Source organism: Rasamsonia byssochlamydoides, assembly GCF_041956645.1.
Source record: "Rasamsonia byssochlamydoides strain NRRL 3658 unplaced genomic scaffold VTN77scaffold_32, whole genome shotgun sequence".
NCBI classification, from domain to species: Eukaryota; Fungi; Ascomycota; class Eurotiomycetes; order Eurotiales; family Trichocomaceae; genus Rasamsonia; species Rasamsonia byssochlamydoides.
In genome coordinates this window covers 29,690-42,844 of record NW_027192415.1, presented here as the reverse complement: position 1 = coordinate 42,844, position 13,155 = coordinate 29,690, and the positions used below count along the sequence as shown (strand labels likewise).

General features: G+C 47.7%; 3 protein-coding genes across 3 annotated transcripts; 1 reads left to right on the top strand and 2 right to left on the bottom strand.

Annotated features, from left to right (window-relative positions):
- Positions 1–90: 90 nt before the first annotated feature.
- On the bottom strand, positions 91–1,423 carry VTN77DRAFT_4607 (uncharacterized protein; the record flags this gene model as incomplete). The annotated part of the gene is made up of 4 exons (XM_069420685.1): positions 91–255; positions 347–794; positions 857–1,136; positions 1,192–1,423. The coding sequence occupies 4 exons, from the start codon at positions 1,421–1,423 to the stop codon at positions 91–93; spliced, it is 1,125 nt and encodes a 374-aa protein (XP_069277569.1).
- Positions 1,424–1,830: 407 nt separating this feature from the next.
- Positions 1,831–3,832, top strand: VTN77DRAFT_4606 (uncharacterized protein; the record flags this gene model as incomplete). Its single annotated transcript, XM_069420684.1, has 9 exons — positions 1,831–1,840; positions 1,901–2,123; positions 2,188–2,251; positions 2,320–2,491; positions 2,554–2,670; positions 2,719–3,120; positions 3,205–3,285; positions 3,563–3,619; positions 3,678–3,832. The coding sequence occupies 9 exons, from the start codon at positions 1,831–1,833 to the stop codon at positions 3,830–3,832; spliced, it is 1,281 nt and encodes a 426-aa protein (XP_069277568.1).
- A 2,175-nt stretch (positions 3,833–6,007) lies between these two features.
- Positions 6,008–10,939, bottom strand: VTN77DRAFT_4605 (uncharacterized protein; the record flags this gene model as incomplete). The annotated part of the gene is made up of 20 exons (XM_069420683.1): positions 6,008–7,105; positions 7,630–7,852; positions 7,912–7,941; positions 8,000–8,150; positions 8,204–8,265; positions 8,327–8,457; positions 8,515–8,539; positions 8,601–8,703; positions 8,768–8,810; positions 8,974–9,358; positions 9,420–9,530; positions 9,602–9,686; positions 9,761–9,810; positions 9,867–10,025; positions 10,087–10,177; positions 10,246–10,277; positions 10,373–10,383; positions 10,450–10,564; positions 10,622–10,660; positions 10,731–10,939. The coding sequence occupies 20 exons, from the start codon at positions 10,937–10,939 to the stop codon at positions 6,008–6,010; spliced, it is 3,153 nt and encodes a 1,050-aa protein (XP_069277567.1).
- Positions 10,940–13,155: the final 2,216 nt, after the last annotated feature.

Genomic DNA, 13,155 nt, shown 5'->3' with positions numbered 1-13,155 from the left:
ATTGACACATTACGAAACACCGTTATTTCAAGTACCATCATCTCTCCAAGCATATATCGAGATGAATCCTGGCTGACCTTTGTTTATTGTTTATGGGTCCTTGGAAGCAGCACGCGCAGCTAGCCCCTCGCGTCTCGAACAAGAGAAAGGATCAAGGTAAGGCCGCTCTCCCATGCTGACCGAACGGTTTCCTGTTCTGATCGCGCCCTCCTCCAGATCCTTTGTAGCGGTATGATACGTGCTCCTGTTGTCCCACTAAATACATCAATTAGTATTAACACCAGTCGACAAGCAGCAGAGGGGAAAGCGACGTATAACATCAGGGAGATTCGGAGGCCTATCTTACGATAGCAACGTCGTTCACGCCCCATTTAAACCGGACCTGAAGGTCGTGGTTGGCATATGTCATTTTGTTCAGGTATCCAAGAATCAAGTCGGACTCCGGAGAGGGCAACTCATTGATCTTCTGGACTTGCCCGTGAGCTGCATAGACAGACTTCCACCCAGTGACTGGATTTGTTCGAATGACAGGGTGGCTCGCCACCAGATCTGTGCCGACTTTCTCCGGCGCGCCTCGTGGGCCTGGATGGATCTCAAAGTTGAGACGTTTGGCCTGGTTGATGAAGGCAGGATTGTCGTGAGTTGCTGTCAAGCCCTCGAGGAACTTCTGCATTGGCTTCGACAGCCGATCATAGACTTCATATGCTGACGCCCAAAGCGTATCGCCGCCGCTTGGTGGCAGTTCACGCATCTTAAGGACGGCGTAGTCGGACGGAATATGTTCGAACGTCATACTATGATCCACCATCAGCCATGTATGAAATGATATTTACACAGATTTTGGAGGCCATCGTACTCGGAATGCCAGCCGCCACTAGCAAACTGGTATATATCGCGATATCGCTCTTCTCCTTCCAGCTTTCTGCTGAGTTGAGAGGAGATGACAGAGATCTGCTTGTCGATGTCATTTGCCTTGTTGACTCCAACTTCTTGCTTTCCCTCGATGAGAGGGTGGATGTGAAGACCGTTCTCCTTGCGACGCCCAGTCAGAATCCCAAGGAGGTTGACGAGGTCTTTCTGCATCTCCACCGTCAAGCCCGTTTGATTCCTGAAGAATACGACTCCTCGCTCAGAAACTAAGCAACTGTCAGCTCCAGCACACCGGTTAGCCGTCATCAACGTTGTACTTACCAGTGATAGCCAGATCCCGAATATACTGGTCCCTATCCGGCGAATTCATGAGACCTGCAAGCTGAACGTCTGGATATTCCCTCCCGATTGGCGGAGTACTTTCGAAGTGAGCATGCTTGTCGAGAAGCCCTGACACCCTCATCGGTTCCCGACGGTTTGCACCAAGTGTTACCGTCTTGTCCTTGCTGCCGTTCCTGGCAGGACTTTCCCCGGCGACAGCGTTTGGGGACATGACCACGACCGAACAGCTGTGGGAGTTGGGAGATTCCACTAATAAGAGTCCACTGTCTTCTGCTGCTTTAGGCGAGAAGAGTAATCCAGAGAGTTATTTGCGAGAACTGGGGAAACAAGCTCCTACTTATATATTTTACCCACTGCACATGGGTACAGGCAGAATGCAGTAAAGCAGTGTCATACTAATCCCGCGAGAAATATTCACGAAGCACTGTGATAATCCGAGTATTGTCAGCATGAGGATAAGAAACGGGATGGCAGACGCGCGGGATGGCAACAGCTCATCCCGTGTGCAATCAGCCAGCGGGGTTTTCGAGCCCATCCCGCTCCCACATGACTCGAGCGCAGTCTGGGGAAGGTATGTATATAGGCTCTAAAAGGAAGACTGGGGGCTTCGATACTCCCATGTACTGGAGTGAGTTCTCCTTCAAAGTTCTGCAGTTCCTTATTAAATTGTATTCCTGTTTCTCAGCAGACATTACCATGGCGGCCCGGACAGACGACCCAAAGGCGGCATCATTCCACGTGGAGAACATCCAACGGGATCATAGCCCGCTGAAGCGGTCATTCTTCGTGAAATCTGAGGCCAAATCCGTCTTGAGCGTCCCGTTGCAGGAGGCGATTGCCAAGCAGAATCCCAGGATTTTTACTCGAAGGACCTGTCAGCTGTACGTCTGTATGACAGTTTCGATGATGATGTACGTTCGATTCTGGACGTGAAACAGCAGCTTGTCCAGAAAGTCAATCACTGATTTATCGCAGAGCCTGGGCAAACGGGTACGATGGCAGTCTGATGTCTGGCATCAATGCAATGCCCCAATATCAAGTGCGTCGGCACTGCCCGGGGATTGATCACAAACACCAAGAAGAAAAACTGAGCTGACCAGACGGAAGAAATACTTTGGCGCCGAAATGACCGGCGGCTCAACCGGTATCGTGTTTGCTGTCTACTTCATCGGCAATCTTGCCGCTGCTGCTTTCACCGGTCCTCTGGGTGACCATCTTGGCCGTCGATGGGGGATGTGGATCGGAGCGTTGTTCATTGCTGCAGGCGCGTGTGCGCAGGGTGCTTCTACAACCAGTATATTTCCTTGACCATCTTTGATTTTCTGCTTCTGACCAGCCAAGTTCACGGCTTCATGGGTGGTCGTTTCTGCTGCGGCTTCGGAATTGGCCTTGGCCAGGCCAGCGGTATCACTTACATCGCCGAGATCGCGCATCCTGCTTGGCGGAGCGGTTTTACATGTATGTTCTTTGGCCTTTGTCTTGTTGCATGGCTAATGCTGCATGAAGCCATGTTCAATACGTTTTATTTTGTGGGCGCTTTCGTAGTCTCGTGGGTTACCTACGCTACTCTCGACATTCAAAGCGACTATGCGTGGAGGATCCCAATATACCTGCAATGCTTCGCCTCTGGATGTATATTGCTCGCAGCTCCTTTTATTACTGAGTCTCCAAGATGGCTGTTGGCTCACGGCCGTCGCGAGGATGCCCTTGCCATGCTGACCAAATACCATGGTGAAGGAGACCCTGAGTCACCTATAGTTAAACTCGAAATGGAAGAGATGACAGCGGATATCAATCTTGAAGGCAGAGATAAAGTATGGTGGGACTACAGGCCTTTGTTCAACACTCGTGAAGCCCGGTGGAGGATTGCATGTGTCGTCGGGATGGCCCTCGTGGGTCAGTGGGCTGGTAATGGCGCAGTTACCTATTTCCTGCCAGGTATATTCTACCCTTCTGGACGGAGACAATGTTAAACTAATTGACTGTTATCAGCCATGCTCGACCAAGCAGGAATCAAGTCATCCTGGGAACAGCTTCTTTATAATGCCGTCCTGAACACCCTCGCGTATCCCTGTGGCGCATTCGCCGTTTGGACGAAGAAAGATTTTTATCACTGCCTCTTACATATTTACCGTGGAGTTTATAATTATTACTGCGCTCACTGCTATCTACTCAAAGCCTCAGTATGCTGAGCACCCTAATACGAACGCGTCTAAGGCGACAGTGGCATTTATCTTCCTATTCCGTTTGACGTACTCTCTCACATTCACCCCTCTTCATCCAGTCTATCCTGTCGAGTGCTTCGCTTTTGAAACAAGAGCGAAAGGCGAAGGATTCTTTACTATTGCAGATAATGCTGCCAGTTTCTTCAACACCTACGTTACACCAATTGGTCTGAAAAATGCTCGTAAGTAATCGACAGTCATATGCCATGATCAATCACTAATAGCTTGCTATTCCGCCAGAATGGAAGTTCTACTTCCTCTATATTATCTGGGATGCCCTAATTCCCATTTTCATATATCTTGTCTTCGTGGAGACCCATGGCCGCACTCTCGAGGAACTTACTGAGATATTCCGCGGTGGGTACGCCGTCCTTCTACAGCAGCACAGTGTCTGACGCAGTCTTGCATTCAGCTCCATATCCGGTTAGGGCGTCACTGGAGGAGAAAAACGTCACTCTTGTTGTCGAGGAAACTTCATCAGTTTGATGGCGGAATTTTCTTGTTTTCTTTTTTGAAAAGAGAGTTTCGAAGAACTTGACAAATTCACTAACGATATCGAGACTTGAGCAAACGTGGTATCAGAAGTATGATGATTCACTCAGAGCATCGATTCCAAGAACTCAGCTAGCGTCTCAATAAAGGAATATAAGACGGCTGAACGGAAAAACGATGTTTACGTTGAAACATAGGAAATACCGAGGAGAATAAATAGATTCCTAATTTTGCTTGATTGTACAATGTTCCAAACTGAAAGTGATATTCTCCCGTTGCCTGCACTGTGTAGTCCTTCTTGACAGGACTAGAGCTATTCCCAACTTCGCGAGCCCCAGAAGCCGCAAGGCCTAGTATAACCCGTACTGTATGAAGAAGGCAACTTCAACACAACGGCAGTATTTAAATATCAACCAAGATAATCGATGCTGCTATAATCATTTTGACAACACGTTTTATACTAGCTATGAACAGCCGATGTTGGTCCATGCCGCTCTCCAATTGCTGTAAGGATCCTCTTCGCTTCATGTGCTGTTTATTTGTTTACTCTCAGCAAAAGGGGTATATCGTTATGATACTTAACCCTAGCTATTCCAAGTCGCGATGAGGTGCATGGGGTCGGGAACTCCATTGCGCTTCACTGTTCATCTCATCTTCACAGCGAATTGTCATGGATCATGACAAAATAAATTCTCAGCATGTCAACGTAGAGCGAAGGGGAAGATAAATAAAGCCTAGGGAGTGCTCCTATCCTAAGGAGAGCTCTGATGTCGTAGCTGCAGGCTCGGCAGAACTAGCGCCCTAGGCTCACATATCAATAATACGGAGCACTGTACAGAGGAGTTGCATCAAAAGAAACCGCACACGCTAAATAGACTAGTTCTCGGTGCAGCCGGCCTCCCGGCCACACGCTTAGTCAGCTCCGTCGGCCCGTGCGCCCCAAAAACCTCCTCCTCCTTCCTTTCTCACCACCAAGTGGTCTAGTAGAGAGGTTCAATATAGATATCTCAACGGCTTCATTCTTTCCCTTTCTAGTAATTCCCTCACTGAGCCTTGCCAGACGCGGCAAGACTAGTAGTTATTGATGTATTTAACTTGTAAATTGGGAGTTAGTCTGTAAAGTAAGCTAAGCCTAAATAGTAGATAGGTATTGCCGATTAAACACTTCTTAGTAACATGACTGGCTGGATAATCTCACCGCCTACTAGGTTATAGGGTATCATACGATTAGTCATATGATTAAGGATAGCCAATAGAAAGAAGAATAAAGTTCCACTAATTAGTAAGGCATGACACCCGCAATTCAACACAAAATACGTACTAATCCAAATAAGATTTAGCATGTGCGGTTACTTATGATGCACTCCTCTGTACTCCAGGGTAAATACTAAGCAGCATAAAATGTGAATGCCTTAAAAGTCTTAGTCGTACAAGTCGCTGCCATGTGCTTCGGGATGTGGGGCCTGACGTCGGCAGGACCCGTGTCTCCGCAACGATAATTGGTGGGTCTTCTGTCGATCCCTACCTTAAACTCCCTTGGCAGCCTGGAAGCGGGACGTAGCTGCCTCTTAAAAGTGGATGGAAAGGGATATACTTTTCTTTGGATGTTGCTATTGCGAGAATGCGAAACGAAGAGTCATGTGCGTATGTGCTGGATGGATGTACACAGATAGATAGCTGGAGTGCCTCAAAATATATATTTGTTAATGTCTCTGGGTATCACACCTGATTCCAAGCAATGAAATAGCGAATTCAAGAGACAACAATGGAATGGGGACTGGTTATAACGCCTTCAAATTCGACACCTTCTACAATGTCATCAACGGCAAACTCGTATCGGCCACGTCGGGTTGGCCATCAGGGCGTTTGCGGATGTGCTGGAGAAGGAAAAGGAAGGGCCAATTTGGCCTTATTGTAGTGACGTAGATTTGAAATTTTTGATTTGCGGTTTGATTCACTTAGCAAGTAGTTTAAATCACCACCCTTTACACACAGTATTGTCAGGAATAACAACAGTAGTGAAGGATCAGTCTGGTTCTAACCAAAAAGACATGCAACAATTCGTACTAATTCGGGATTCAATCTCGACACAGCACCCTTTGGGCAACCACGCCATTGTGGTCGTACATATATAAGAGAGAATGGGAGTCCAAACCAACCAGTCCAGGCCAGTAACTGTGGACGTCCCTTATCGTCGTCTTACCGCCCCAAGTTTTGCCATTGTCTTTGCTGACGATCAATTTGGCGGCTGCACCATGTGGCCACCTGTTTAGCTTGCTGTCCTCATCCGTCATGAAGCTCACATAAAGCTTGCCCCCGACATTAGCGATCTGGGGCGCGCCTGCATTGTTGTGTATTCCCGTAGGAGTATATACCCTCGCTCTGTGTCCCCACGTTTTGCCCCCATCGGAGCTCCGAACAGAGTTGATGGTGAAGCGGCCATTGTGGCCGGTTTCAAAAACAGCTAGGAGATCACCGTCGTTCGTCTCGGCGACTCCTATCATTCCGTCTCGAGCGTCCTTTAATTCGGCCCTGGAGATGACGGAGGCAGACGACCAGGTGGTGCCCCCGTCTGTCGAAGTGCGCATCAGAGAATCCTGATCCGTTGCACTGTTTTCGCGCGAATAAAACAACTGCAGCGTCCCATCGGCTGCGTTGCGTAAGAACGGTTCCCAAATTCCATTAGGGCCACCAGGGTCAGACGCGGGCGTGCTCAGATATCGCCATGATTTTCCATTATCATCAGAATAGCAGATGGTGATCCGGTAAAACGTGTAGCTCCCAGTAGAAGGATTCTTTGAATGATTTCGAAAGGCAACAAGGACTCGTCCGTTGGGAAGCTGCAACGGATACGGATTATCCATGTCATTCTCCTTCGTCAAAGCCCTGGCCGCCGTTCCCAGAGGGGACCAAGTCCCACCACCATCGGTGGAGCGGACAAGAGTGATGATGCTGTAACCATCTTCGAAAGCCGTATAGGCGCCGATTATCGAGCCATCCGACAGGTAATTGGCGCGGGGATAGGTACCCCCTCCGACTGCAGACATGTTTGCTGGAGAGCCGTCAAGGATGACGGCAGCATCGCGCCCGGAGAACATGGATTCTCTTGTAGTCATGCGACAGGTTTTGGGTTCAGGTTGAACATTCCACCGAATCGCCCCAACCATGGGATCGAGCTGAGTATTTCAATGGTTGCGTCAGTTCCACACAAGGATCTTAGTAATATATTAGTAATACATTACTATATCCGTTTAAGTCATTTATTCTACTAAGCCAACTTTAGCCAGTAGAACTGTCCAGAGTCCCTTCGTAACCTAGATTTGTGCACTTGACTGGAAGTCTCAAATGAAAGTACGAAGAATGCCTAGGGAAGTACATCATGTCAGGAATTGTGACGATGAATCCATTCTCACTATATTCTACTTCTCGGTGCATGTATCCGTTCCTGAACTCGAGTCCACATCGAAAGACACTGGCGACCGTGAAGCAAAATTGATCCAACTAGTTCTGAGTAGGTGATAGCCCTTGCCATCCGCTCGAGTCCGCCTCAGGTGATTATTGCCGCGGACTAACAGCTAGATGGCCCAAAAGTTTCTCCCTCTGCAACCGTTTTCCGTACAGCCGTGTATAAATAATCCTATCGTTATACCCTGTTAGCAAAACCCGAGATAATTCATCGTTTGTTATTCCTGCTACTAACCGTCGCTTCGAATGGTGCGGTGTTTCCCCACCACTGAGGAACGTTCACATTGGGCAGTGTGATAGCAAGGAAGATGACGATAGTCGACAGAATCAACCCGGAATCCAGCGCTGCTGCTGTGAGATAGTTGTATTCGTGCCACCATCCGGGCCAACGACGGCGAATCCAGTAGTTGAAGATTAGACCAACGATTACCCAGACCGCAAAGCTCAGCGGGGTGGCTCTAAAGAGCTTTAGTCAGTGCGGTGGATCTTCATAAAATATGGGAAAACGATAACGTACCGTGGAAGCCAGCTCATAGCTCCAAGCATGCTGCGTATGTCGTTAGTTGCTTAGCAGATACACTCATGATGGGAAATTTTTCGCATACACTGGAGCGTTCAAAAGCCGTACAGGAGACTTGGGGAACATTCGTGCCAGGGTGTAGAAAAGGACCGGTAGGAGTGCGCCGATGAGCCAGAACCACTCAAACTTCGCATATATTGAGTCCGATCCAAGCATGCGTTTCGGACCGATGACGCCTGGATCGCGGTTAGAAAGCGCTTGCTTTAAACCAGCCATTCTGAGAGCTCACCCCAGGTGATACTATTCGAAAAGGTCTTTCCGTTAGGGCAGGTAAAATGAGCGGGTTGTTCACTATGGACACATAAGAATGATAAGTTTGATTTGAGGAAGGTTGACAATGCTCCAAACTTACGGCGTGCAAACTTGATCGATATTGTCAAGGGTCCAGTTCATAACAGCAATCTGGACAAAGGCAGCCCAAATGGTGGCAGCCACTTGGCATGAAAAGACCGTTCGAGGGGGTACTTTAATGTAGTGAGCAAGCTAAAACAACATGTACTGATCAGCAAGTGTCGAGTGATAACAATAAATATGACTGACCTTCATGTCTCCAGCATAAGTTTGACTATTATTCCCTGTTAGCTTAGCCGTATTTTTTTTTTCGTGCATCAATGGAGGAAACAAACGCTTGTCCGAAGAAGATAGTGCTGTACACCTTGAAAACCATGATCGCAATGGGTCTTCCGGGAATCATGTACCCGCCCAGGAAAGGAGACAAGACGTCTAGTGCTGGAACATAACCCTTAGAAAATGGTCGCTAAATTTTCTGGCACAAATCAGGGAGAGACTCTACCGAGACTAATATTCGTAATCGCCAGAATCATGCAGGTTGGGATCTGGGTTCCGTTCAGCTGACGTTCATGAAATAAACCTGGGGTACACACAATGAAGATAAATGCAATGATAACGGACACGAAGAACCCCCACCCTGTTCTGTTTATTAACTCGATGATCCTGTTACGTATTTCGAAAGACAATTTCGGGTGGAAGGACACTCACAGGGAAGCTGTGATGGATACCCAGGACCGTTGCCAAACCTAAAGCCATGGAGACGACAAACAAGGCACCATACCACCATTGCGGACAATCCCTATATTTTGACATGAACTTGAAGTGGATATCCGGAGCTTCGTCGTTTCCATTTTTCCATCGGTTCCAGACTTCTTTGCCATGGTAGAGGGCAATGTGAACAATGGAGGCCGTGAGCGCCGCAAACCCTAGCCCGTAGTTCAAAGCAAAAGTCGGTGCCAAGAACATCGGTGAGTATTTCTTGTATTTGTTGAGGTCAAACGTGAAATTTGGACCGAGAATCCTGGATACATTGTAGGTATTCTGGGTATTGTCGTATGTCGTCGACGTGTTTATCGGCAGATATTCCGACCACCTGCCCAGTGATTGTCAATCTTCGCAGACGAACGATTTGTGGACGGAGGGAAAAAACTGACAAGGCCCCCGAGTATGCGATACCGATTGTGGGAATTATGATAAAAATGATCAAGCCGATTAGTGTGTTCACAAGCGCGTGCACTGGAGCCAGCAATGGATCGTTGAGGTAGCTTGAGATATAACTGAAGGCCTGTTAGCAGAGTAGACACTGATCGAGAGAAGCAACTGAGGTGAGACATACGTCCAATCGAAGGTGATCGGCAGCAAGGACAATCCAGTGAACCCGCCGAACAGTTGATTTATCACGACATCATTAGGCTTGATCCCTGAAGAATGTCTTTAGTATGTAATACTCTTTCGTTAACATCCAATACATCGAGCGACCGCGGGGCATGCTTACAGGTAATGAAACTGAAGACTGAGAGTCCTTGCCACAAGACGCCGGGAATCCTAGCAAGATCAGTCAAGATCCGCTTAACCCAAAACTGGCGCTGATTTGGACGTACCAGTAGTATGCGAAAGACCCAAGCGCGACGTATAAGAAAAACCGGAAGCGAGAGATCCGCCAGCCATTGGTTTGGGAGGAGTCTGAAGCGCTTCGATCATGTAAAGCATACAGCAAAGAGGTGTTCGAAAATTGACTGGGCCAGATCATTGCCGATGGCCTATCAATACTGTCAGGCAAGGGATTGCAAATTCCTCGTACCAAGGCATAACGGTACAAACCAGATTAAAAACCGACGGAACAAACCCGTCAGAGCAATCCCTATGAGCTGACTACTCAGAGTGAAGAGTAACTGGAATCCCCATCCCATGTCTAGATTATAATAGGCTACGCGAGGTCAGTATTATTGTGCGGGTGGTTTGGAGACGGAGCAAACAAACGCTTAGCTTTCAGGGCAATCAACGCATCAGTACTATAGGCGTATGAGATGGAAACACTGGTTTTGAATTTTTTTTTCAGGATGCATCCAAAAATAATACGCGTAGAGTTCTGAACGCGTAGACTCACTTCGCCATCAGCTAGCAGATCAGTTAGTCCTCGCACAATACCAAAACGCTCAATTTCTGGGAACGTAGAATAATCACAGTGTGCTCCTTGATGTTAAACGGACCCGTGTTAAAGGTCCATTCGATTCCAAACGTGTTGAACACCTTCTTCGGAACCACCTTTGCCCAGAAGCAACCGATTGGAAAAACCAGTCTTTAAATGGATCAGCAAGCATTCTACCTTATGTTTGTAAGAAGACGATCAACTTACAATTGAATCGCTACGGATGAGATGGAGATAGCAGGACTCCTTTGGATAGTCCAGTCAATACCGGATTCATAATGCCAGAAGTCAGGCAGGGAAACATGGATGCTCATACCTCATGCTCAAGAACATATTCACCCCACTGGCAATCGTCACAAAGAACATCCCCAGGACCCAGGCTCGAACGGTGTTGGCGACCTCTCCCCCATCCGTAGGTCGAACGGCCGCCCGAACACTTTCATAAGGAGAATCCTCCAAGGAAGAAGATCCATCCGTCTCTATTTTGGCCTCTTCCTCGACGTTCTGCAAAAAGAACGTTCCCATTCTCTAGAGACAAGCTGGGGTCCCATCTGTTCAACGTTTGGATTTCCTGAACATCCTCTGCGCCTGTTGTGGCAGTCTGCTTCTCACTAGCTGCTGGACCCTTGATGGAGTCTGGGGAACGGCCGCCAGCTCCAGCAAGGTCCGCGCCTGACACAACACCGCGCAGCGTAGTTTGCGACTTCCAGATCTTCCAAGACATCGTAAGTTCTACACATAATAACTAATGGATAACATAAAACTGCAAGAGAAACGAAGGGAAGAAGAGCGTTCCTGGGACTCGTTCTTGAACAGGGAATTAACATGTCATGACAGGAACAATGCCATCGCGACACTATTATTCCTCCTTCCTGTCACGCACTGCTACCACATGATTGAGATAAGGAAACAAAATAATAATTAATTCCTAGCTTAGCTATCTGCCGCCATCTGTCTGTCTGACAAGCGTTGCACTGTCAGGTGGTTATGAGAAACATTCGCCAATCAGGGTGGGAGATGGCAATTCGCGATACTACGCTACATCGCTTGTCGTGGCCTCTTTGTTGTCGTCCAGATGTCTATTGCCAGATAAGTCACCTTGCTTTAGCTAGCTAAGCATTGCTAACCCCGCACTTGTGCATACTTCGGCCAGAGGCTTATCAGTGTAGTGGCAGGGAATGATTGGCCTGGTGGCAAGAACGGACTCAGATCTCGTGATTGTCGTACCTTGGAAGATGCCTTCGTATGCAGACAGGGCACACTCGCAATTGCAATAATGAATGATAGTCGACGGGTTCAAATAAATTGGCAGTGGATAATCTGGCGATGGACACGGGGTACATATCGCGTGGTTCTTTGGAGAGTGGAGACAAGTGGCAGTAAGATAAGGACATCAAGAGACGCTCATAGCCCTGTAAGTGTATCAAGCAGCAGCTATTATCATTATTGCGCCTACTAATTATATCGTTATGGACCTACGAAACGACGAGGAATGAGTCTGGATCACCCTCCGACGAGGATGACTCGTAAAGGGCCGACACAGAGATGAATAAACAGGAATATCGGAGTCATACGACCACGCATTTTCTAATGGGCGACCTAGCCGGTGTCCTGTATAGATTTCCTTTCTCATCTTGTTAGCGCGCTAGGGCATGTTGGAGCGGATCTTTCACAGGTCTGGCACCCCGTATCTCCATCCTTGACTTCTCCTTCCTTCGGCAAGGGACGGCTATCAAAGTCCGGTGGAGAAGGGCACACACGATCGTCGCCGAATCCAACAAGCAGGCGATAGACGGGGATTTCCTCGAAGAGTCTGAATCGGCGTTGGATTCTCTCCGTATTGGAATGTGTTTTCTGGCCAAAAATGTGGAAAAAACCCTAACCAAATCCTAAATGGCCTTTGTCGCGGTTGGTACCGAGACACCTTCTTGTCCAGCACACAAAGCCTTTATGATCAAGCTATCTACCGGAATACGACGCTCTGGGTCTTAGACACGGGTAGATACTCCTAGCTAATATAATGATGGCTCTCAGGGTCTCANCGGCTTAATTTCTGTAACTAGGCCTGACGGCCGATCTAATATCAGTGTGCGGTCACGTGAGCCGAGGCAACCGGAGCTTAAGGCTCCAACATATAATAAGATAGATATTCGGTTAAGATCAATAGTAGTAATGAGGTAGACATATATCTGTGGTAGATACTTTAGAAAGCAGAATTTAATTCAGTATTAACAACTACATACAAAAGGCCTTACACAAGGAAAGGCAAAATTTAAAAGATAAATCCAAGTAACTCAAAGCCTCAAACATGAACCTTCTTTTAATCTACTGGTCCGGATGAGGTTCCCTCCACCGGCCTTGTCGAGTAGGAGTCAAGCCCGAAATATACATACTGTTGTGAGAAACTGGCATACGTATTGGAATTGGTTCGAAACCAAAGCCATGGCGTTGTTTCTGGCCGATTCTGACAACACATATTCTGTACTTCAGTGAGGGCCACAATCCATCATGATTGCATCCTACATGTGAAGGGCCAAAGCCTTGCTGTCTAGAAACTAGGAGCTCATAAAAAGGATTCGCTGGGGAAGGAAGAAAGGAAGGAAGAGAGAGAAAGGCACGCGAGCTGTATCAACAGGAGTCATGTGATGAACAACAAATGGACCAATCAGAAGACGAGAGCGAAGCTGAGTCAGCAATATGGGCTTAGCCCGCAACAGTGTCTTATATTTACTAGTTTTAAT